Below are 27362 nucleotides of genomic sequence, written 5' to 3'. Positions count from 1 at the left end.
AAGCAAGTGTCAGCACAGCTCCTAAATAGCCCGGGTAAGCAGGCAACCACGCCCCTAAGCCGCTTGGCCAATCAGGAACTGGAGGTGGAGCCATGCGTGTCAGCTGACAAGTGATCAGCTGACACACTTCCTTAGAGTATAAGAAGGGCGTCGCCGACAACGCATGTGTCCACCCTCATTTGCAGTCTGAGAATCATGCGGCCGGATGAATGCTGACACCATCCCTGACAATGCGGGCAGCCGCACCTCAAGTCCCAGATGCGCTGCCAGCGGAGGAAACCGCGATTGAGCTGGTAAGCGCAGAATTACTGACAACAACATTGTCAGCCCTACACACCCAGAGTTAGTGGTTGCTCTTAATTCTATAACTCAAATGAAAGAATTGTTTCACTCAGCCCAAAAGTCAAGGTGGATTGATGTCAGAGACTCACTGGGTTGTGTGTGAGGCCACTGACATGTATTCATATTATTCTCTGCTCTCTTTTACCAAACTACAAGTGCAAACCAAGATTTACCTGTCCCAGCATTAACTACTGAATAATAGAGCTTTAGCTGTTTTCTGCTACTGGGATCCAGTTCATACTACCTCCTTTATTCTTTTTACTACCTTCTTTCTTCTCCGGGGGGTACCCTGTCCCAATCTTTTCCGTACTTATGACTTGAAACTGCTTCCACTGTTGTGTCATTCAACAACTTAGTATTCAGACCTACTCATGTGACATTTTGCTACTGTTTTCTAATTAAAGTTCAATGTATGTTTGCATATTGACCAGCTATTGTAGCTGTTTTTGTCCTGTTTGATAACGAGTTAAAGTTGGGGCCATAAATATTTGGACAGAGACAACTTTTGTTCTAATTTTGGTTCTGTACATTACCACAATGCATTGTAATGACACAACTCAAAAGCAGTTGAAGTGCAGACTTTCAGCTTTAAAGAGACTCTGTAACAAATTGTTTATCTTTATTTCTTCTATGCTATAAGTTCCTATGCCTTTTCTAATGTGGTCTGGCTTACTGCAGCTTTTCCTAATTGCACAGTAGCTGTGTTATCTCTGTTATATGATCTAATCTTCTCTCTATAGTCGGCACAGTCAGGCTGAGGCAGTCAGACTGGAATGTGCAGGGCTGCTTGTGATTAGCTAGAAGCTGTACACACCCCCTGCAGGCTCTGTGTGACTAACACACTCTGCTTAGCTGAGCCTATTAGAAGCTGGTTAGTTTGTTTGTAAACACTGCCTAAAACTGGCAATTACAAGCCAGGTTTGCAGCAGAGAATGGCAGAAACAGCACAGAGGGGACCAGGAGCACATAATGAATAGAATGGTATGCTTTTTATTGTAAGAATTTCAGAGTACAGATTCTCTTTAAGTCAGTGGGGCACACAAATCGATTGTATGAACATGTGCAGCACCTAAAGCATTTTTTTAAACACAATCCCTTCATTTCAGGGGCTCGAAAGTAATTTGACAAATTAAATAACTGGAAATAAAATGTTCATTTTTAATACTGTTGAAAACCCTTTGCTGGCAAGTCTAGAACTAATGGATATCCGCAGATGCTAGGTTTCCTCCTTTTTAATGCTCTGCTAGGCCTTTACTGCAGTGGCTTTCAGTTGCTGTTTGTCTGTGGGCCTTTCTGTCCGAAGTTTAGTCTTCAACAAGTGAAATGCATGAAAAATTCTAATATGGCCAAGTCAATCACCATTGGGATAAGATCCTACCTCTCGTGTCCCTACCTCTCCCTCTAGATTGTAAGCCTTTGGGCAGTGTCCTCCTCCTTTTGTGTCCTACCTGATCATGCATCTTCATTACTGTGCACCCATGCTATGCATTTGAGTGAACCTAACTTGCCTAATCCCCATGCTCCCATCCAGTGACTGACTAAGCATTGCCTTGTACTCATACTGTGCTGTGTGATCTGGTTTTCTTGTATTCCTGTATTGTCATATTGCTGTATGTCACCCCTAAATATTGTCTGTAACCTAAATTAATGTCCAGCGCTGCGTAATATGTTGGCGCTTTATAAATACAATAAATAATAATAATAATATTAGAATTTTCCAATTCTTTGCTTTAACAAACTCCTGGGTTGCTTTGGCTGTAAGATTTGGGTCATTGTCCATCTGTATAATGAAACACCACCCAATCAATTTGACTGCATTTAGCGACGCCGGCGCTGTTACAGGGAGATGGAACGCAAGAACTAAATAGATGGAACGCAAGAACTACAGTGGGTTGCAAAAGTATTCTGCCCCCTTGACGGTTTCCACATTTTGTCACATTACTGCCACAAACATGCATCAATTTTATTGGAATTCCACGTGAAAGACCAATACAAAGTGGTGTACACGTGAGAAGTGGATCGAAAATCATACATCATTCCAAACATTTTTTTACAAATAAATAACTGCAAAGCAGGGTAGCAGGGTGTGCGTAATTATTCGGCTCCCTGAGTCAATACTTTGTAGGACCACCTTTTGCTGCAATTACAGCTGCCAGTCTTTTAGGGTAGGTCTCTACCAGCTTTGCACATCTAGAGACTGAAATCCTTGCCCCTTCTTTGCAAAACCGCTCCAGCTCAGTCAGATTAGATGGACAGCGTTTGTGAACAGCAGTTTTCAGATCTTGCCAGATTCTCAATTGGATTTAGATCTGGACTTTGACTGGGCCATTCTAACACATAGATATGTTTTATTTTAAACCATTCCATTGTTGCCCTGGCTTTATGTTTAGGGTCGTTGTCCTGCTGGAAGGTGAACCTCCGCCCCAGTCTCAAGTCTTTTGCAGTCTCCAAGAGGTTTTCTTCCAAGATTGCCCTGTATTTGGCTCCATCCATCTTCCCATCAACTCTGACCAGCTTCCCTATCCCTGCTGAAGAGATGCACCCCTCGAGCATGATGCTGCCACCACCATATTTGACAGTGGGGATGGTGTGTTCAGAGTGATGTGAAGTGTTAGTTTTCCACCACACATAGCGTTTTGCATTTTGGCCAAAAAGTTCCATTTTGGTCTCATCTGACCAGAGTACATTCTTCCACATGGTTGCTGTGTCCCCCACATGGCTTGTGGCAAACTGCAAACGGGACTTCTTATGCTTTCTGTTAACAATGCCTTTCTTCTTGCCACTCTTCCATAAGGGCCAACTTTGTACAGTGCATGACTAATAGTTGTCCTATGGACAGAGTCTCCCACCTGAGCTGTAGATCTCTGCAGCTCGTCCAGAGTCACCATGGGCCTCTTAACTGCATTTATGATCAGCGCTCTCCTTGTTCGGCCTGTGAGTTTAGGTGGATGGCCTTGTCTTGGTAGGTTTACAGTTGTGCCATACTCCTTCCATTTCTGAATGATCGCTTGAACAGTGCTCCTTGGGATGTTCAAGGCTTTGGAAATCTTTTTGTAGCCTAAGCTTTAAATTTCTCAATAACTTGAACCCTGACCTGTCTTGTGTGTTCTTTGGACTTCATGTGTTGTTGCTCCCAATATTCTCTTAGACAACCTCTGAGGCCCTCACAGAGCAGCTGTATTTGTACTGACATTAGATTAGACACAGGTGCACTCTATTTAGTCATTAGCACTCATCAGGCAATGACTATAGGCAACTGACTGCACTCAGATCAAAGGGGGCCGAATAATTATGCACACACCAGTTTGCAGTTGTTTGTAAAAAATGTTTGGAATCATGTATGATTTTCGTTCCACTTCTAACGTGTACACCACTTTGTATTGGTCTTTCATGTGGAATTCCAATAAAATTGATTCAGGTTTGTGGCAGTAATATGACAAAATGTGGAAAACTTCAAGGGGGACGAATACTTTTGCAACCCGGTGTAAATAGATTTTCTCTGATTTGCAGATGGCAGTAAGCATAATTTTTAAGTCATTAGCCATTAAAGTATAATTTGAATGTTACTGCACAAACTTCATGATAACGGAAAAAAAACGTAAATTGCACTGTTCCACCATTATTCAAAACATTTATAGGTTGTAAAGAGCAAAAAAAAATAGACATTTGATGAACTTCCAGCATTAGGAGGTCATATTTACTGAAAAAAAAAAGCTATTACTATCAAAAACATGTTAACGACCCCAGTTACATATTAGCATAGGACCCCTTATTTGACTTACAGTGGGATGCGAAAGTGTGAGCAACCTTGTTAATCGTTATGATTTTCCTGTATAAATCATTGGTTGTTACGATAAAAAATGTCAGTTAAAGAGACACTGAAGCGAAAAAAAAAATGATGATATTACGATTTGTATGTGTAGCACAGCTAAGAAATAAAACATTAAGATCAGATACATCAGTGTAATTGTTTCCAGTACAGGAAGAGTTGAGAAACTCCAGTTGTTATCTCTATGCAAACAAGCTATTAACCTCCTTGCCGGTTATCCCGAGCTCAGCTCGGGGTAACCTGCGCAGGAGGATATCTCAGGCCCCGCTGGGCCGATTTGCATAATTTTTTTTTTCCCTACACGCAGCTAGCACTTTGCTAGCTGCGTGTAGGTCGCGATCGCCGCCACTTGCCGCCGATTTGCCGCTACCCGCCGCGCCGAGCCGCCCCCCCCGCCCCAGACCCCTGCGCAGCCTGGCCAATCAGTGCCAGGCAGCGCTAAGGGGCGGATCGGAGTTCCCTCTGACGTCACGACGATCCCGCCCGGTCGCCATGGCGACCGGGGAAGCCCTGCAGGAAATCCCTTTCTCAACGGGATTCCCTGCATACTCTGATCGCCGAAGGCGTGGGTGGGGGGATGCCACCAAGAGTGGGTGGGGGGATGCCGCCGCTTAGCGGCTATCATGTAGCGAGCCCTGGGCTCGCTACATGATTTAAAAAAAAAAAAAAAGTGCGGCGCTGCCTCCTTGCCGGATTTTTTAGACCGGCAAGGAGGTTAAAGCGGAATATAACCCTGCATTTCAACTTTGCTCTAAAACATTATTTACAGTATATTATATGCAACCAGCATTTTTTTTTTTTACTAGACCAGCATTGGAAGGGTTACACAGGGCTTTAAAGTCCCTAGAGATTTCTGCAACCGAATCCGAACTTGAGTTAGATACTTTTTGTTTACAAATATGTGTTTATTATGACTCATCTCTCTCACTGAGAAGGAGCTTGGAGGACAGCCAAAGAGATGTATCTATTGATAAACAGTTACACACTAACTAAATAGAATGTAACCATCTGAATGTCTGCACGGAACTTAAAACCTCTGTGTTTAACCCTTCCAATGCTGGTCTAGTAAAAAAAAAATGCTTTTTGCATATAATATGTGGTAAATAATGTTTTAGAGCAAAGTTGAAATGCAGGGTTATATTCCGCTTTAAGCTCTCCGACTAAGTTAGTCGTGGAGAGGGCTGTTATTTGACTTTTATTATCTCAACTGTTCCTGGACTATTTACTTTTCCTCTGCTAGAGGAGAGGTCATTACTTCACAGCCTGCTCTGAAAGACTCATTTTGAATGCTGAGTGTTGTGTAATCTGCACATATTATAGAATGATGCAATGTTAGAAAACACACTATATACCTGAAAATAAAAGTATGAGAATATTTTCTTTGCTGCTAATCTGCTAGTAATTATTCATAGTACACAACCAATTCACTATATCATATTTTTTTTTTCGCTTCAGTGTCTCTTTAAATATATCATATAGGTGACACACACAGTGATATTTGAGAAACGAAATGAAATTTATTGGATTTACAGAAAGTGTGCAATAATTGTTTAAACAAAATTAGGCAGGTGCATAAAATATAAATGAAATCAATATTTAGTAGATCCTCTGTTATCTAGAAATTACAGCCTCTAAACACTCCCTGTAGGTTCCAATGAGAGTCTGGATTTTGGTTGAAGGTATTTTGGACCATTCCTCTTTACAAAACATCTCTAGTTTATTCAGGTTTGATGGCTCAGGACAGCTCTCTTTAACTCACACCACAGATTTTTTATTATATTCAGGTCTGGGAACTGAGATGGCCATTCCAGAACGTTGTACTTGTTCCTCTGCATGAATGCCTTAGTGGATTTTGAGCAGTGTTTAGGGTTGTTGTCTTGTTAAAAGATCCAGCCTCGGCACAGCTTCAGCTTTGTCACTGATTCCTGGACATTGGTCTCCAGAATTTGCTGATACTGAGTTGAATCTATGTGCCCCTCAACTTTGACAAAATTCCCATTCTCTGCACTGGCCACACAGCCCCACAGCATGATGGAACCACTACCATATTTTACTGTAGGTAGCAGGTGTTTTTCTTGAAATGCTGTGTTTTTTTCCTCCATGCATAAAGCTTATTGTTATGCCCAAATAACTCAATTTTAGTTTCATCAGTCCACAGCACCTTATTCCAAAATTAAGCTGGCTTTTCCAAAAGTGCTTTTGCATACCTCATGTGGCTCTGTTTGTGCTGTGGGCGGAGAAAAGGCTTCCTCTGCATACAGCATCTTTCTTGTGTAAAGTACGCCGAATGGTTTAACGATGCACAGTGACTCCATCTGCAGCAAGATGATGTTGTGGGTCTTTGCTTCTGTTTATCCGAGATTTTTCTTGGTCTGCCACTTTGAGCCTTAACTTGAACTGAGCCTGTGGTCTTCCATTTGATCAATATGTTCCTAAAGGTGGCCATACATGGCACAATTTTTCATTTTTTTTCGATTAGATAATTTAGTTCGATTATTCCGTCAGATCGAATATAAAGATTTTTCCAGCATGTCCGATCTGATTTTTCTTGAAAAAACGGGATAATCGTCCAAATTTCTTGATCAAATTTTTTTTTTCAACTTTCATTTGATTCGATCATTTAGATTGAATAAACGGTATAATCAAACATTTTTATTGTACCATGTATGGCCACCATAACTGTAGAAACAGACAGCTGAAATCTCTGAGACAGCTTTCTGTATCCTTCCCCTTAACCATGGTGAACAATCTTTGTCTTCAGGTCATTTGAGAGTTGTTTTGAGACCCCTATGTTGTACTCTTCAGATAAATTTAAAAGAGGAGGGAAACTTACATTTGACCCCTTAAATACTCTTTCTTATAAGTGGATTCACCTGTGTATGTATGTCAGGGGTCACTGAGCTTACCAAGCCATTTTGAGTTCCAATAATTAGTTCTAAAGGTTTTGGAATCAATAAAATGACAAAATTTGCCCAAATTTATGCACCTGCCAAATTTTATTTAAACAATTATTGCGTATAAATGCAATAAACTTCATTTCACTTATCAAATATAACTGTGTGTGTCTCCTATATGATATTTAATTTACATTTTTATTGTAACAACCAACAATTTATACAGGAAAATCATGACAATTAACAACGTTGCCCAAACTTTCACATCCATTATCTTGGAATACAGGGCTGCTTACAGCACTGCCCAGAAATAACTAGTGCAGCCTATGCAAATAGCAGCTTTCTATAGAGTCAGCATTTAGATACTAGGCTCACTGCTGATCACATTGCAGCCAGTCCAACAGTGCTGCTGTGTAATAAACAACCACCATTCCCAATTACTATGCCATAGTTGCCATTCACGACTCAACCACTACAGGGTTCTGAAGGCAAACATACTGTGAGCAAAGTAAACGTTTAAAGGGACACCAAGCACCTCTCATAGGCATGCATTTAAGACTACGACCAGTACTGCAAAGTACTTAAAGACCTTTCTTTAGCTTGTGTTCTCCTCTTTCATTTGATGCCTGAATCGCCATTCTACATCAAATAGTTTTCGTTCGATTTCAATTTAAAAATTGTGGCTGCCATCTTGGCAATGTAATAACATTCGGGTCACCCCTGTCTTCTCTGTTAGAGAAGTGCATCACTGAATGAAGCAGGAAGAGAAAGTGACATGCATGGCCATTGCAAGAGGCTCCTCCAGAGGAGTCATAGCACGACTTTGTTGGAAGTCGTCTGGCTTAAAGCCATGCCAATGAGAGGTGCTCGGAGTTCCTTTAAGATTGGATGGTGTGTCCATACATGATACACTCTTGATTGTGTGTACAATTGGTACAAAAAGGTTATTGATTTCGTGCTGGAAATCTGGTAATTTGCTGCCAACACTCTCCAAAATAAAACAAGGTTATTTGCAACTTAACTAGTAAATCACCAATTCATAAAGATATGACCATGGGGTCATGGACTACTAGGCATGTTAGGAGACGTGTCCTCCAGAGGACATCCTGTTCAATATACCTGACAATCATAGTTCAGCTCTTTTGGTGTCCAGAGAGGGTTTCTAATCATCAGGGAAAGGAAAGGGCAGCAGTGGAGCCCTGTCTCCACACGGCACGGAGGAGGAGGAAGGCCCAGTAATCAGTTCCCAAGATGGTTCCGCAGCACAGCCTGCTTCCAAGACAGCGGGAGCATAATCAGGATGCAGCAAGTCATCTACAAGAGTTTCCCGATCCACATCCAAGCACCATGCGGGTGGAGGGCAGCTGACAGCAAGAGTCACAGAGATGGTTGTGTTGACTCGGAAAGTGAAAGAGGAGGTATGTGGGTTGATGCAATAGAAGGCCATGATGCAGGAGAGATGGGAGGGAGCCATGTGACCCTGGCTCAAGCTCAGCCAGCTACTAGTGACACTGACAATATAAAGCTTGCCACTAATGGTCCAATTTCTAGCGAAAAATCGTTCGAGCGATCAGAAATTCTGATCGGATGAAAAATCGTTCACTACACCATCAACTAACCAATCATTGCTTCCTATCTATCACGACCACCAAGAAAATCCAAATTTTTGTTCGATGAAAATTCATTCGGGCGACATTTTTTTCACTCGTTCATATTCGATTGTGTCCACCAATGGAGATTATTTACAACCAATACGATCAGAATTTCTGATCGCTCGAGCGATTTTTCGCTAGAAATTGGACCGTTAGTGGCCAGCTTAAGTATACCGTTTTCTCCGAGGTGAAAGATAAGACAATGCGGTAGTGTGTCTCTTCTGAGGACAGAAAGTTCTAGCATGGATAAGAATAATCAGGTAACAAGGGCAAAACTGGAAATATTAAATTGTTAGTTTTATCATATAAACTATACACAAGAAATATACATTAAAACTGCCAAACAAATACAGGGATTGGACAAAATAATGGAAACACCTTCAAAATCAACAAACTATATTTTAATATGGTGTAGGTCCACCTTTTGTGGCAATTACAGCCTCAATTCACCAAGGTATTGATTCATACAAATTGTGAATTGTTTCCAAAGGAATTTTAACCCATTCTTCAGTTAAAACACCCTCCAGTTCTTTTAGAGACGATGGCGGCGGAAATCGACTTCTTAATTAAATCTCTAATAACGATTATAAATGCTCAATAATGTTGAGGTCTGGGGAATGTGGTGGCCAGATGAGATGCTCAACTTCATTAGAATGTTCTTCGTGCCATTCTTTAACAATTCTAGCTTTATGGATTGGGGCATTATCATCTTGAAATATGGCATTCCCCTCAGGAAACAGTTCTTGACCTATAGGATGAACTTGGTCATCCAAAATTCCTAAATAGTCTCGGCTGTTAATTCTTCCATGAAGGGAAATCATTGGCTGGCGGATTTCCAAGAAATAGCACCCCAGATCATCACAGAACCCCTGCCATGTTTTACGGTTGGGAGAAGGCAGTCTGGATGAAATACTTCTTTCGGCTGTCTCCAAACGTACACTCAGCTGGAGGTCGGAAATTAGGTAAACGATGATTCGTCAGAGAAAATCACATTTTTCCACTGCTCGAGGGACCAATTCTGGTGGTTTCTACACCACTCTAAATGCTTTGAAACATTTGTCTTTGAGAGCAGAGGTTTCTAATTGCAGTTCTTCTGTGGAATCCAGATTTGTGCAGCTCCCGACGAACAGTTTTTGTGGAAACTGGGTTCTGTAGGTGTTCATTCAGCTCTGCAGTGATTTTAGGAGCCGTGGTCTTGCGAGCTTTTCTAACAATTCGATTTAGAGTCCGACAGTCTCTCTCAGACAACTTCGACTTTCGGCCACAACTGTGCTTTGTTGAGGACATTTTTCCTTCACTTTCAAAGGTAGTCAGTAATTTTGAGAAAGTACCTCTTGAAATGCCAAGCATTCAGGCAGTTTCTGTTACAGTAGTGCCTGCCATACGAGCACCAACAATTTGGCCTCTTTGAAAGTCTGAGAGATCTGTCATTTTTATAAATTATAACCAACTTTGGTTTAAATACCTGTAAAAAACAATTATTTTTATTAAACATATCAAATAACAAAAATAATAAACAAAAAAAAATGTAACATGTCAAGTTTTGATTAGCAGAATAAGCAGTAAAGTCTTTGTGCTAAGTAATCCAAATTATTGTGCTTTCGCCAGTGTCCGGCTGGCCTGTTGTTGGATGGAATTCGACAAAGATGGTAGACAAAGGACGCAGGACTGAGTTGATCACTGGGTTTTACCCACTTTGAAGCTGGGACTGGCTATGACAAGCAAAGTCCAGCCATGCTGCAATTTGAGCTGGGAGCAGTCCAAGGACAAAGATCTGGCAGAATACCTGGTATGCTGATCTCTCAATGTCCATAAATCATATCAATAAATAGATTCACATTCAGTAAGGGCCCTTTTACACTTAATCAGTTGCTCTCGGTTAAAACTGAAAAATTATTTTTAATATAATGCCCATGTTTACCAAAGGCACAGTAACGACTATATGCATTTTAACTGAAATCTTTTTCACCATGCACTGCTATGAAAAAATACGTGTCAGGAACCGGCCCGCGGCACGCCTGCGTATATGGTTCCCGACTGCGGGTTTGACCTGATCAAGCGGGGAACAGCCTTATTTAAGCTAAAAACAAGGCTGGGACCCCTCAAACACTTCCCACTGCCACCACTAGCCGTTGCTAGACACGTTCACTCAGCTGTCGAGTGCTCAACACGCACTCCGCGTTTTCGTATTTGGGTCAGCTTTGCGCTTAGGCCGAATACGATAACGCCACGCACACACACACAGTTGCAATCTTACACTGTAATGAAGCAAAACCACTAACAGTCGTTCCGAACGATACTGTTAGACTTCCCACTCGGCTGTCGAGCGCAGAAGTGCCTCATACACACAATGCAATTACAATTTCATACGGTAGTGTTGCTCAAGCGTACAATTAGGCATGAACTTATACACGGTTACACTTCAGTCTCTTCTAGGCTATGAGTGTTAGCTACAGCAGAAGTCAAGCTTATTAAATAATGATTTAATATTCCATAAAAACGTAGAACAATGCAGAACTTAATATATACAAAAGATGTACAAAAACAAAGTAAAAAAATAAGAGGTTACAAAGATACACACCAAGCAATTTGCTTACCAAAATACAGGAATCCAGATAGAAGAACCTTGGACTTTTGTGGACGGACACAATTCTGGTTAGACCAGGAGTCCACTAGCTTGGGCCAGGAGACCAGCTGCCGCTACCGTCAGGAGGGGACTGATTTGATATAGCTGTCCCCTGGTTTTTATAATGAAATATTCGCCTCGAGGCTGTAAGCCTGTGTGGACGGGGGGGGGGGGGGGGGGCTAGATTTAATTACATCCTCAGTCATAGTTGGATTTTCAGAGATCTAACATCCACCTGTGAAAAATGTACTGTAGCCCACATACATGAAAAGACTTCCCTAGTCCACGTTACAGGTGACAACCCCATTGTTGACCGTATTTCCTAGCTGATCAAAGATTTCCTGTCTCAGCCCTTAAAGTCTGCAGAGTTTTCCAATAATTCAAAATGCTATCAAAAGGACTTCACCCCTTCAATCATTTCCAGTAGGCTGTCAAATACATTTCAAACATTCCTGTGTTTTGTCTTGCTTTGTGTATTGAGACAATGGGCCGTCTCCTGAGTTCAGAAAGCCAGGCAGATAATCCCATTAGCAGGGAACCACTCTCAGAGGAACTGCATACAGAAACTCAAAGTACTTCATATGGCCAAGACAATCACCCATTTCCTTGCCCCAAGCAACTCAAGGCAACAGCTCCCTTCTAGCAGAACTACACGGAACACAGGCAGAAAAATGAAAGAATATGTTCCTGTATTCCTAACATCATCAGCACCCCAATATATTCCTGACAATACGCATACCAATGCATTAAGTGTAAAAGGGCCCAAAGGCTTTATGAATTCACACATATGAAACATGAGTGTTAAACTGTAAAGTTCGACTGACAACTTGTAATGCCCAGCAGCTGTATGTTCGATTTGTCTGGGAACTTTCAAGAATGTGTGTCAGACTGGCCATAATAACTTCCGTAAAGATGGGTTAGCTAGCATGCACTTAGGGCCTAGAAAAACATGAATTATGAAAAATATGAATTTTCTAGGGTTACTGGGAGTTTGCTTTTCCTTGTAAAAACAGCTGTGTGGTGAAAGTAGATAAGGATCTCTTTGAAGCATTGAGATTTGGAGACTGTCAGGCTGGTAAGAGCCTGCTTTATGAGTTTCTGTCAGTGCCAACTCTGGATTGATGACTTCTCATGCTGGGTACACACAGTAAGATTTTCCATGCAATTTTGCGACCCGATCGTTTTTTCCCGCATGATTCCGCACTCGATTCTACGCAGTCAGCAGGGGGCTTGGAAGCCCAGGAAGGCCTGATAAAGGCTGAGAGCTAATTAACTCTGCTGCTGTCTGTGATAGCTAAAAAGATTTAACTCTTTGGCAGGTTGCGACACTGTAAAACTGTATGAGGTTATGATGCATTCGATATGAAATATAGCAAAGGCGTCACACACTGTTCCAAGACTTTAGCTCTTTGATGTAGGCTGTGACAGATTCTTTTTTCTTTTCATTCTACTTCAACAGTATGCATATTTTTGTTGTAACGTAACAGATATGCTGACATGCACAGTTGTAGATGATAAGAGTGTCTGCATCTTAAAAATCAATTTTTCAGGATATCACATCTAGTTAAAAAAAAAAAAAAAAGTGGTCCTGAGTTAGCAGGGATCATGAAGCCAATATAATGAGTCTGTATGGAAATTTAGTTTCAGCGCCCCATGGAGGCATGCTCTAAATACCCGGTGGATGAAGCACTGACTCAGAGAACTGCCATGTAAATGACAACTCCTAAGTGTCCCCTGAGAACACCCCCTTCTCCTCATTGTTTCAGTGAGCATGTCACACACAGGAGCAGAGCAACTCCATAACCCAGCTAACCCAAGAGACAGCTTTCTTCTGTGCTCAGTGAGTGCTGTGTGCCATCTACTGTGCCAGATTCCTTTACGCTGTGCTCTGTAGCAGAGAGGAACCTGGAGCAATTGGCAAGTTTGCATAGTATGACAGCCTGCACTGTAAAGACTGCTGGGTAGTGATGTGCAATATACAGGTCCTCCTGCTAGCTTCTACTCTGTTGCTATGATGTTACTGATGGCTAACACGGTACAATACCCTACTGCTACTACTGTTGCTATGCATAGAAAAAAAAATATGGAGACAAAAGTCTTCCCGTACAAAGGGAACGGGAGGCTTGCACACATATCGTATATAAAATCAAAAATTACATTATCCATATACACAACTCTAATCATGCAATGCCTGGCGAGTGACAACTGTCCAGGCGGTGTGGGGAAGGTGCAATACAAACGCAATGGCATCAACAGATGACTGCCCAAACAGTGGTGCTAATTCAGTAAACGTTTTGAAGGACTATTTTTCTTATAGGAGAGGTTTTCTCATTTTTTTTCTACAAATTACTTTTTGTAAAGGCTTTTGACGTTGTTCCCCATATTAGCTTGGTACAAGAAGCTGAGGATGCAGGGACTAGAGGAAAATGTGTGTGTATATTAATAGATAACTAGCTTAGAAGGCAGAGTAGTGGTAAAAGGATAATTCTTAAAGCACACCTGAGATAAAGTGTGTAGAGTTACATTTATCTGGGCCTTCCACCAGCCCGCTGTAGTCCATCTGCTTGATCACCATTTCCCAGATCCTCTCTGTTCTCCTGCAGTGTGGCCCGGAACATTTCCAACTGGCTCAGTCGTGCCCCACTGCGCATGCATGGTCCCGGCTGTAACTGTGCATGTGCAGAATGCAATCAGTGGAGGGGGGAAGGGAATGGGGAGGACAGTGATCGAGCAGACAGACTACAGCAGGCTGGATACTGAGCCTAATCATGTAATCATACAGAATGGAGGTCCTGAGCCTAATAATGTAATCATACAGAATGTGCAGCAGAAGCTTCCTGGTTAGTTAGCAAGTGCCATGCAGCCAGCCAATCATTGTGGACTCTCGGGGGGAGGGGGGCAATTATAGTTATGCCCATGACTGCTAGATGTGGTAAGATGCTTGATGCATTAAGGGAGGCAGTTTCTGTCCTTGTGGCTTTATTTTACTCTTGACTGAGATAAAGTGAGGTTAAACTTGTACCGTCTTGTACAAATTAATTACAACAGTGTGAAGAACTCACAGAATATCCCTTAATGTCAATTCCAATGTATTTAAAGAACTAATCGGACCCCCTTCAATTTTCAAATGTTGTTCAGTTTGATTTGGCAGTCAGTCACTAAGAGTAGGTTCACACTTGTTCTAAAAACAAATCCGTGGCTCCGGTTTTTGGCCCGGATCAAAACCGGAGCCATGGATACCAATGTTAAAAATAGCGTCAGTTTTCACACAAAAAAAAACGGATCTGTGGTCGTTCAGGGAATCTGTTTTGAAAACCTGAACAGATGGTCCGGATTTGCACGGACCCCGGATACACGGAGAGGTAGTGAAAATTAATGGCAAAACGGATCCTCCTCTACACAGGCAGCTTTGGACACAGAGACAGATCCGTTTTCTGTGTCCCAGCCTGTTGGTGAGGAGAGGGCCGCCATGCTGGAGGGAGTAGCAGCCAGGACGGGGGTGATAGCGGGTGGCGGGGAGGGGGGGTAACCCCCCTCCCTCACCTGGCTCCCCCGTCCCGCCTCCAGCTATTTGCATACAAGTTGTTATATTGTATGTAGGCAGCGAGCGGGGACGCTATTACCTTCCTCCGCTCGCTGCGTCACTTTCTGCAATGTCGCCCTCTGAGTATAGAGGGCAGCATTGCAGAAAGTCAAGCAGTGGGCGGTTGAACACAAGGAGAGAAGGTAAGCTTCCCTGTTCGCTGCCTACATACAATATAACAACTTTTGCGCAAATAGCTGGAGGGGGAGCGGGGACAGGGGGACCCAGCTGAGGAAGAGGGGACAATCCCCTCCCTGCCCCCCTCCTGGCTGCTCTCCCCTCCAGTTCGGCGTTACAGTGTTCCCTGGTTTCTAGTGGTCCCCCCTCCCCAAAACACCATTACTTGGTGTCTAGCTGTCACCCTTGGTGTCTAGCTGTCTAGCTGGTGGAAAGTGAGTGGCTGGAAAGTGTACTGTTAAGGGCTCTGCCTCTGACACAGGAGAGACCAGGGTTTGGATCTCAGCTCTTCCTTTTCAGTAAGCTAGCAACCCCTTACTCAGTAAGCAGACCTTGGGCAAGACACCCTAACACGCAAACATTAATAAAAGGGTGCCAGGAAAAAAGGGCGCGTGGTGTAGATTGTAAAGAAATACAGTTAAGGATACTGTCTATAATCATATTTTGTTTCTACTTGTAATACAAATATAAAAATATTGTTTATAACACTGAAAACGATAATATATGTATAATCGTAATAATTGTATAATATTGTCTATAGCCTTCTTTTAGTGTTTCTTCTTGTAATTAAAAAAAATCTGAAAATATTGTTTATAACACTGAAAACATTAATACAGTATGGCCTTGATTCACTAAACGGCGCTAAGCCGGTTAGTGAGCCTTAAAACTTTGTGGGCGCAAACCAGGGTGTTAGGTTGTTTGCGCCCACACATCACCGATAATGGCGCATGGTGCGACGATAACGTCGCACCCGCTTCGCTGTAAACATTGCACCTGGTGTGCCAAAAATGGCGAATCGGGTTAGCCGTTTTCGGCACACAGGGTGCAACGTTTACAGCGCAGTGGGCGCGACATTATCGGTGCATCGTGCGCCATTATCAGCACGCGGTGCTGTGCGCAATGTAGCTTTGTGCGGCTATTAGTGCGCGCAAAGCTAATTTTTGGGCACTTACTGGCTTTTCACTCCAGCGCTAATACTTAGCGCCGGTTAGTGAATCAAGCCCTATATGTATAATCGTAATCTCTAACCTTTTATCATTTCTTTGTGTAATAAAATCTGAAAATATTGTTTATAACAATGAAAAAAAGTACATTCATAATAACTATAGTAAAAAAAAAAGTAAATATTACCGCCATTTTACTACAACTAAACCTAACCCTACTCTCACACAGAACCCTCCCTGTACCTATCCCTAACCCTTAGACCTCCCCTGTTGGTGCCTAACCCTAAGACCACCCTGGCGGTGCCTAACCCTAAGACCCCCCTGGTGGTGCCTAACCCTAAGACCCCCCTGGCGGTGCCTAGCCCTAAGACCCCCCTGGCGGTGCCTAACCCTAAGACCCCCCTGGCGGTGCCTAACCCTAAGACCCCCCCCCTGGCGGTGCCTAACCCTAAGACCCCCCTGGTGGTGCCTAACCCTAAGACTCCCCTGGTGGTGCCTAACCCTAAGACTCCCCTAGTGGTGCCTAACACTAAGGCCACCGTGGTGGTGCCTAACCCAAAAAATAACAGGAATATAAAAAGCTATATATTTCTAATGGTATAAAAAGCCTTATAATAACGTACACATATACAAATTCTTAAAATAATGGTAATATAAAAAAATGAAAAAGCTATATATTTGTAATAGAATAAATAGCCTAACAATAATGTACACATAAAAAATCTTAAAATAACGTTAATATAAAAAACAATATATTAAATTAGAAATGTGAAAACCATAATTTAAGCATTGTAATTCTGAAAACAAGGTAAATTCAAAAAACAATATATTTGTAAGCTAATAAGCTTCAAAACGATAATTTACGCATTGTGTTCCTAAAAACGATTTTTAAAATGCTAAAATAAGTTAAACCGATAGTCAAAACAAATTTCTAAACGATATTTGTAACAAATCTTATTTTGTTAATGACAAATTTTGATTACACGGTCCTGGCAACCGCTATTTAATGGGCACCCTAATTTCTTCTTTGGTGCCCAATAGCTGATATTTTGCACTGGAGCCTATGGTGCGCCCTTTTAGTCCATTAGCCATATGCACCCTTTTTTCCGGTTCCCCCCAACACTGTTGTTGGCCAATGGAGGAAAGTAGTCTTTTCAGATAAGAGCCATTTTGAGGTGCAGGGGCAGTGGTGCCATTTTGTAAGAAAGAACAAAGAATAACCATTGACCTCTAAGTATGTCAATCAGTGAAACATCCTAACATAAATTTGTTGCGGGGTTGTTGTTTTTTAGCCGCTGGAATTAGCAGTCTGACATATTTAAAAGTGCTAAAAATCCAAATTGATTCTGAAAATGGGTAACCTCTACTTAGACAAATTGAAAAAAAGCACAGGAATTTTCCAAGAACAGTATTTGTGAGCTGGACTGGCCAGGTAACTAGCCTGACATTCATTGATTGAGAATCTCCGGGCCATATGCAAAAGAGGACAGTCCAAGTAGGATTGCATAACCAAAGAGGAGTTGATACGTGCAGCTGTCAAAGTGTAGCATGATCCTGTAATCAAAAGCATATGTGGTATACCTACTGACTCAATGCCAAATCGTGTCAAACAACTATTGAAAGCTAACGGGGGTCATATTAGTTACTAAAATAACTAATATGACCCTGTAACTTTTTTTTTACTGTTGCAATTAATTTTGAAATGATATTAGAGCAAACCCTACGTGGCTTTAGATAAGAGAGAGCAGTATGGCTACAATCATACACAGTGCAGAGCATGGCCCAAGAATATATCCAACAAGCTCTTGTGGGTACCCAGTAACCATGGGGTTGAGGAGGCTTCCCCTCTACCTGGTTAAATATCTAACTTTTTTTGGGGGGGGGGAGCTCAATTTTAAGGATAATCTGTGCATATTTTGCATTGTTGCAATTAATTTGCAATAACTTAATGTGATAAAAAGTAATATCAAACTAGTTTGGGGAAACTTATTTTAACTGATCAAGGTTTTAGGATGTAGATTATACGTCCTAATTAGCCCCCCTGTGTGTTCTAGGACGTAGAATCTACGTCCTGCATTAACCACTTCCGGATTTGTGGTACGTATATACACGCCCCTGTACAGTTCACCTGCAGATCAGGGGCGTGTATATATGTACCGCTCTCTTTTGATTCAGTGCGGGCGATCACGCACGTTCACAAGGGGCCGACTCGTCGGTCAGCTGTTGGGAAAAGGGAACTCTGTTCCCAAAAGTCTATTTGTGCCCCCAGTATAGGATTATCGCTGCCAAAGGCAGCGGTCATCCATAAAAATAAATACAAAATGCTTTTGTAGCGATCGCGGGGGCGAACGAGAGCGCGCATGCACGCGCAAGCGTGGCCACAACTCCGGCAAGCCGCTGGTGTACGGGAACTGTGTTCCCTAAAGCCAGTGAAGGGCCCCCCCAGTAAAAGATGATCACAGCCAATGACAATGGCTGTGATCAATCAAAAATAATAAATAAGTACATTTATTGCGCGCAATCGTGCACGAGCGCGCACGTATGGGCACCCGCCAGGCTCTGATTGGTGAGAGAGAACTATGTTCCCTCCAGCCAATCAGAGTGCCCAACATAGTGAATGATTGCTGCCAAAGCCAATGGCAGTGATCAATCATAAAAAGTTAAGAAACAAAAAATACACCTTTATTTCCAAATAATATACTGTCGCCATACATTGTACTAGGAACAAAATTTAAATGTTGGGATAACCAGGACAAATTAGCAAATAAAATGTGTGCGTTTTACCTATGATAGCATTGTTTAGTTTAAAACTATAATGGATGGAAATGGAGAATTTTTTTTACTCTTTTTCCCTTTAAAATGCATAGAAAATGAAGTAATTACTAAAAACAAATACTACCACCAAAAAGCCTAATTGGTGGTGAAAAAAACAAGATATAGATCATTTAGTTGTGATTAGTAGTGATACAATTATTGGGGAATGAGAAGATGGAGACCGAGAGCCCAATATAGTGTAGTATATTATGTACAAATTAGAGAAAATATGAAACGTAAGTAACATACTTACAAACCTGGGTTGCTCGAAGGCAACCACTGTATAAGCAGGTGGGGAGATTAGGCCTGACCCCACTCAGGACTAAGATGTCGCTCTCTGTAGACAGAAGGAGGGTATGTCACCCTTCCACCAAGGGTCAGGGCCGGATTACCGACCAGGCAACAAAAGCAGTCGCTTGGGGCCCCATTCAGAGTCAAAGGGGCCCCATCAGCACATAAACCAGCCCTTGCCATCCTGTCAATGGTGGCTGGATGGTATAATGGTTAAAGGGACTCTGAGCAGTGCAGTAACTATGGAAAGATGCATATCATTTTAAAGCTCTCTTTCTCCTCTTTCCAATGATATATAAACGGCTGCTCTATGCCTTTTAGTTTTCGATATTTTCGTGATCGAAATCGTGGCCACAGGACGACTTTTCTCCAAAGTCAGCGGTGGCTGGATGGTATAAAGGTTAAAGGGACTCTGAGCAGTGCAGTAACTATGGAAAGATGCATATCATTTTAAAGCTCTCTTTCTCCTCTTTCCAATGATATATAAACGGCTGCTCTATGCCTTTTAGTTTTTGATATTTTCGCGATCGAAATTGCGGCCACAGGACGACTTTTCTCCAAAGTCAGCGGTGGCTGGATGGTATAATGGTTAAAGGGACTCTGAGCAGTGCAGTAACTATGGAAAGATGCATATCATTTTAAAGCTCTTTTTCTCCTCTTTCCAATGATATATAAACGGCTGCTCTATGCCTTTTAGTTTTCGATATTTTTGCGATCGAAATCACGGCCACAGGACGACTTTTCTCCAAAGTTGGCAGCTCGATTCAGCACAATGCAATGAAATATAAGGAACCGAGGGGGATATAATTACAAACATCATGCTGGTAGGTGTGAGGATGTAATGAATTAGTTGTGGGTATGCTTAAAGGCATATCCACAGGCACTGCTTGGAGTCCCTTTAAGGGCTCTGCCGCTGACACAGGAGACCATGGTTCGAATCTCAGCTCTGCCTGTTCAGTAAGCCAGCACCTATTCAGTAGGAGACCGTAGGCAAGTCTCTCTAACACTGCTACTGCCTATAGTGCGCGTCCTAGTGGCTGCAGCTCTGGCGCTTTGAGTCCACCAGGAGAAAAGCGCGATATAAATGTTATTTGTCTTGTCTTGTCAAATGATGCCGTGCGCTGCTGATTGTCTTCAGAGCCAGGCTCTCCTCCTAGGTCCCCCTACTGCTACTGTGCGCTCTGCCTCTGGCCACTCCACCCTCCCTTCCCACAGAGAACCACAGCTGCAGCAAGAATGATAGCAACAGATGGCAAACGCTCACTCGCCTATCCATGATCCAAGCGATAGAGATCCCATCATCTGAAACCCATCTGTCTCTTCTACAGTGCAGCCGCTCGCTCTGAACTTCCTGATTCTCAGATCAGACAGGAAGTAGGAAGTAGTAATAGTAGTAGTAACAGAGCGGCAGCACTCTAGAGGAGACAGATGGGCTCCGGATGACGGGACCTCTATTGCTTGGATCGCAATAGGTGAATGTGATTCATCTGGTGCTGTCATTCTCCCCCACTGCGGCTGCCTTCTCTGCTGGACTATCGTATTCACTGGGATGGAGGCTGCATGGTGGCTGTCTAGTTTGGGAGGAAATTGGTTGTTCGGTGGTGGGAGTGGTTATGTAATTCTGTCTGGGGAACGGCTTCCGGTTTGGCGGTGTCCAGAGCTTTCTGCTATTGCCAGGCTGGAGATGCAGGGGGAAAGTGCTGCTGCTGTGATATCTGTCTGGCGCCCTCTTCACAGGGGTGCCCCAGCCCCTGAGTGCAAATGTCCCAGCCATTCATCTCTCACTCTGCATTTTGCCGCTGCTATTCCCTGCATTGTGCACCCACAGAGGAAAGCGTGCTGTTGCCCATAGCAACCAGTAGCTCGGCTGCCCGGTGTGTGCGGCATATTGCTGTGCAGCTGCATCTTCTGATTCTATTACGACATGATGGGGGGGCCCAAATCAGTTACTTTGCTTAGGGCCCCATTTAGCCTTAATCCGGCTCTGCCAAGGGTGGATAACTTTATGTGCAAGGATACAGAGGCGCCAGTAGGATAAAACAAGATAAAAAGTTTAAAACGTTTTTAGGTGGCGGTGGTGGACCGTCCACACACAAACAGACCAAAAAAAGCTGTTGATTGTAGAAAAGGCAATTTATTCACATACTCCTATATAAAAGTGCAACGTGTTTCACGGGCAAACATCCAGCTTCATCAGGCAATGAAAGATCAGAGTATCTCACAGCTCTGCGTCAAATGATAGCTTGGCGCCTCTGTATCCTTGCACAATTATTGGGGAATGAATGGGATGAGTGCTGACAGGTGACAAATGCTCTGGTTTTTAAGGGGAAAAACCTGTGGTAGGGAAGTGGTTAATTTCCGATGTCTGCCACCGTGCGTGCACGTTGAATGGTAAACTGAATGATTGTTGCTGTTAGCTAGCAACAATCATTCAATAAAGTTAGAAAAAAAAAAGTTGTAAAAGTTAAAAATGAATGGGGAATTTTAAAAAATGCTTTTTATTTTATTGGTACTGTCACTTTAATTTTTTTTAAACCCAAACCTAGCCTATTAACCCATTATTAACCCCTACAATACCTAAACCTGTTTATAAATGTTTAATGACTGCGATCGGATGCAATCGCTAAGGCGAAAGTTTCAGGCCCCAATGCTCTACAGATGTAACGCTCTGCCATTGCCTAGTGATGCATCAGTAGAGCTCTATGCCCCCTAAACTGTCGCCCTAGCAAACGCATTCGATCACCACAGATGCGCAGATTGGGGATAATGGCCAACACATGCTCAGCTAGAAGTAAAATGTGGCATATGGGGTAAATTGTAAATGTTTTATAACTGTGGGATGTGTGATGTGAAAATTAGGAAGGGTGAAAAATGAAAAACAAAATGTGTGTTTTCTGCATTTACGCCTAATTTTTCCCCATAAATAGACTATAAAACTAAATCGTTTTCGGTGACAAATATTACTCAAAGAAAGCCTGGATTGTACTGAAAAAAACAAGATATGTATCACTAAGATGGCATAGATAATTAAAAAGTTACTGCTGTATCAAAACGACACAGCTAAAGTGTCAAAAATGTCAGGCACTTTAAGGTGTAAAAACCGTGGAACGAGAACCAGTGAAATACTTCTTTGCTTGTTTAGGCCTGAAAAGTTGTTTTATTGATATGGAAGATACAAAGCGGCTGTAAAAAATAAATAAAGAGAAAAGTTTACTGAATCAGAGCCAAAGTGGGCCCACATGCAATTTTAAAATTCTCTTTAAAATAACTTTTGAGCATTTTACAATTAAAAAAGTACCTAAAAGTTGGTAAAAAAAAGTACTATCAAAATTATTTTCAGTATTTTCTTACTTGCTGGTGGTTTAAAAGGCATTTATGACAAAGTGTGAAAATATCATCTGGGGGAAATCTCAGGAGAAAAAGTGAATTGCATGTGGGCAAAGGTTTAAATACGAGAGCTGCATCATGCTGCCAACAAAACATGGAACTGTGAACAGAGGCATTTGGCTCATTTCATTCCTTTGCGCTCAGAATTAAATAGGAGGGCGCTCAGTAGCTATTAGGAATGCTCAGCAAATGCCCCTTTTAAATTTCAGTCAGAAAAGCCTTTAGAGTTTCAGATTTGTCAGCAAGTTGGGCTTAAATTCCCATAGAGCAGAAACTTACAGATGTGATAGGAAAGGAATGAGTTGCACATTTTGACCAGTATGGATGTTTTTCTCCTATTTAGTTTTGTTTGTTTGTCATGGTGGCTGCTTCAAAGGAAACCTGGAGTGAACGGAATACTGAAGGCAACAGAGATGATTGTCTTTTAAAAATTACTACTACTAGCCAAGCTGCTGGGTTTACGATTTGCCTCTAATGCCTTTTGAATTCATTGGCTAGAATGAGCATACAGATCAAGTGTTCTGACTTGACACTTGGGTATTTTCTAAGGCTGCCCCCAAATTCCTACCAGTTTTGTCTCCCTTTATGGTCTCTTGCAGCAGGCGGCAGAGCATTAAAAGTACCGTATATACTCGCAAGCAAGCCGAATTTTGGACCCACAAAAAGTGGGTCAAAAGTTGGGGGTCGGCTTGCTTGCGAGTGATGTGCCTGAGGGTCTTCCCCCCCCGCCCTCTCCCACCCGCTCCCCCCGCGGCCGCTGCTATTACCTTAGCTCCGCGGCTTCCTATTCCCGTCCTGCTCTTAATTAACAGCAGCTCGCCCAACGGTGGCAGCTGCGTGATGACGGAGGAAGTGCAGAGAGAGGTTCCCATAATAACCAGGAAGCCGCTCTCTGCGACTTCCTCCGTCATCACGCAGCGGCCGCCGTGGGGCGAGCTGCTGTGAATTAAGAGCAGAACAGGGGGATAGGAAGCCGCGGAGCTAAGGTAATAGCAGCGGCCGCGGGGGGAGCGGGTGGGAGAGGGCGGGGGGAGCGGGGGGCGCTAAACTCGCTAACCTGGGCACTATACTAGCTATACTGGGCACTTTACTAGCTATCCTGGGCACTATACTAGCTATCCTGGGCACTATACTAGCTATCCTGGGCACCATACTGGGCACTATCCTGGGTACGATACTAGCTATCCTGGGCACGATAATAGCTATCCTGGGCACGATACTAGCTATCCTGGGCACTATACTGGGCATGATATTAGCTATCCTGGGCACGATACTAGCTATCCTGGGCACTATACTGGGCATGATATTAGCTATCCTGGGCACGATACTAGCTATCCTGGGCACTATAGTGGGCACGATACTAGCTATCCTGGGCACTATACTAGCTATCCTGGGCACTATACTAGCTATCCTGGGCACGATACTAGCTATCCTGGGCACTATACTAGCTATCCTGGGCACTATACTAGCTACCCTGGTCACTATACTAGCTATACTGAGGCACTACCTTCCCATACTGGGCACTATACTAGCTATACTGGGACACACTGGGGGGGATCATGCGGCCAGCATTCCTACCCCCGGCTTATATGAGGGTCAATCATTTTTTCCTGGTTTTTCAGGCAAAAGTTGGAGGGTCGGCTTATATGCGGGTCGGCTTGCTTGCGAGTATATACGGTAGTTAGGGGTTGATATATCACTACAGAAAGGGTATACTACAAGCTAATGGCTAAGTATGAGTGAGTGATAAAAGAAGGGTTCTTATTACCTTAATAATCTCACGTTCCTTCCTTCCACTATGCAGCATTGTGCCTCTGAAGACATATTCTATTAAGGCCTATCCACACAGTAGATCCATGTAGCCCAGCAGGGATCAGTATACAATCCCTAGATAGCGTGGCTGGGTAGAAACTGTACAGCCTTGCATTAGCACTATATATATATATATATATATATATATATATATATATATATATCTATATATATATATATATATGTATCTACCCGTACGTCAATTGTACTTTATATTTATTAATATTTATTTTTAATCAGCTGCATGTGTTTGCGTATGCATTCTATGCCTTCTATATTAGGGCGTATTACCTACTCCTGTCTATATAAGGGGGATCTCCCGCTGGACTTTAAAGATTTCTCTGTGCACTCTTACAGTGAGAACTCTGAACATTATTTGAGCATCATCTGAGCTATAAACATTGTTGATACTGTTGTTTCTGGATGTATATAGATTTTTATTATAGACACTTGTATTGACCTGAGGACGTGGGCCAAGACCCAGTGAAACGCATTGTTTTAACGTGAATGAATAAATATCATTTTCCATGAAACTTTGTTTGTCCTTCTGAGAAGGTAAGACACTTCTCATTTATACTATAGCTTACAGTTGTCATTATTCATCAAGGGTGCCTCCACCAGTGTTTTTAGTATAGTCCATACCCTTTGGGGTTTTAATAGCCATGAGGACCTCTATACTATTCAAGGATAGCAACCAACCAGTATCTGCAGCAACAAACCTGGGAGACCAAGCGGGGACGGTCAAGTTTCCCGCAGGCTCTGACGGTGGGTGCAGATTCCTCAACCCACCCTTGTGAGTATATACATGTATATACATATACAATTGCCTTATATACCAACCCACCTAGCAATACCCCACCATCAGGCTCCTGGTTTCTCTCATTTACAGATACTTGAAGGTTACGGGTAACCATCAAGTATTGAAAATCCTAACAGCTCTACTTGGTTTTTTTAATCAATTATTTTTCATAGTTACTTCTGTCCCATGTTTGCTTAACTTTATCTAGCCTTTATATTAACACTGATTCACCATAGTGCCCCTTTAATTACTGCAATATGTCTCAAAGGCAGAATCTTAAGTAGTCTTGTACCCATCTCCTTGCAGGTCAAGGAGAACATCTGCATGCCGAGTGCTATACAGGCCTTCTCCCCACAGCCCCAATAAGTGTAGGCTGGAATAGTGTAATGTATCTGACCCTGTGCAGTAGCACAGATCCAAATGGCTTGGTTTTTTCCACTGAAGCCAGAGCAAGTCCATGCTACTGCACAGGCACAGAGTGGCTGCACTTTGGTGGTCTCCGTGCTGGAACGCCAAGGTGAAGGGAGACAGAGGAAGTCTCTTGAGGATCCAATGGTAAGTATCTAACTTGTTTGTTTTATAACCTCAAAGGTTTACTTTAAGTAGTTAAACATCATAAAAGTGACTACAAACCTGACTCCTACCATTTAACTAATAGGTCCTATGCGCAATGTGAGTGTATGTCTGTGTGTGTATACACATTTAGGGCTCAATCACATCTAGTGCACATCCACGTTTGCACTTCCACACCTGCTATTTTTTATCTGGACAGTTTGCACACTTTTGTATCTAATGTATTTCATGCAGCATTGGATGCATGCACTTTAATGCATATAAGCTCACATTATGCACTCAAAATCAAATCACACAGTGTACAGAAAGCCTATTAATTACAATTAAAGGAGCAATCCCTACATGTGGTCACTTCAGAAAAGATGACATGTTGGCGTACCTTTGTTCCTTTTCTCCAAATAGCCTTGCTTCAAAAGTTTTTCGGGTTCTTCCGTATCTCCAGATTCTAAAAGTAAAAGAAAAAGAATATTAATAAATAAATACAATTTCATGAGAAAAATGTCAAAGATGCCAATAGATAACATACTACTACGTAGGGCCTTAGAGAGAAAACATTATACAAACATTTCAGATACAACGAAAAAGCCGCTTGGGAGAATTTAGCATAAACATTTATTGTACCAGACGTGCATATGTTTAAAACGAGAAATAATGCTATGCCTGCAATCAGTAGTTTCTTGATACATACTAGACAGAACTAGCAAAAATTCAAACAGTTGCCCAAATGTTTGCAACCTTTACAAATTCAATGGTTAATCCACCAGAGGTTGTATTCCAAAACTGTATTAAACCAGGGAAAAGTTGTAAATATTAAGGGGGTCACATCAAAGTTTTGCAGGGGGCCCCCATGTTTTGTCGTTACGCCCCTGATGCCAGTGCCAGCTATGTTTATATTGTGCTTATTAAATGTCTTCCCCAATATGTACATGTTCCAAAGTCCACATCAGTCACTTTAAGAGAGAACTTGGCCTCTCCTGGTCCCTGAGGAAGCTTTGGTGTAAAAACGAAACAGCTGCCAGGCCTCCCGCACCCCCACTGTGTACCGTGATGTGTCTACCACCGTGGATTAAAATGTATTTTCTGTTGCAACGACTGTGCCTCACCTGCTCTTTCTTCAAGTACCTGCTTTGATTGCCTCTGAGTGCACAATCGGGCATGAAATACATAATCCGGTGAACCTAGCAACTTCTTTGGCCGGTATCTAGTGCCAGTCTGTTTTCTTCTATACATTGTCCACATCAGTCAGTAGGGATGTAATTAGTGATGATCGTAATCAGCTAATTACAATTAATTTTCGCAACTATGCCACGTAATTACGATTTGTAAATTTGCTTGATTTCGTATAATCATTCATAATTACACGTACATTTCACGTAATTTCGTACGGACTTTAGTGGTGAATAGCAAAGCCCCATACATGCTATTGTCACCCCAATTGCTACATATGTCGTGGAGAATAGTTGGTAGAAGTCACAAAAAGTATTTTTCAAAAAGACCTTGTAGTTTTTGAGAATTATTGCGGATTTGAAGTAAATTTTCAAGCCGCGAGTGTCTTCCAGAAGTCCGGATGCAGCTGTCTCTTAACTATTAATTTGAATACAAAGAAGACCAAATAAATTATCCTGGACTTTAGGACCAT

General features: G+C 42.4%; 1 protein-coding gene across 1 annotated transcript in view; it reads right to left on the bottom strand.

Annotated features, from left to right (window-relative positions):
• Nucleotides 1-27362, bottom strand: part of SKAP1 (src kinase associated phosphoprotein 1) — an 827172-nt gene that overhangs the window by 236740 nt on the left and 563070 nt on the right. Inside the window, exon 5 of the mRNA XM_068262705.1 lies at nucleotides 26103-26168. Coding sequence (XP_068118806.1) covers nucleotides 26103-26168 — 66 coding nt within the window. The remainder of the gene's footprint in view (nucleotides 1-26102; nucleotides 26169-27362) is intronic.

This window comes from Hyperolius riggenbachi, chromosome 12 (genome assembly GCF_040937935.1).
Source record: "Hyperolius riggenbachi isolate aHypRig1 chromosome 12, aHypRig1.pri, whole genome shotgun sequence".
Lineage (NCBI taxonomy): Eukaryota > Metazoa > Chordata > Amphibia > Anura > Hyperoliidae > Hyperolius > Hyperolius riggenbachi.
Note: the sequence above shows the minus strand (reverse complement) of the source record. Positions and strands in the feature narration are given on the sequence as shown.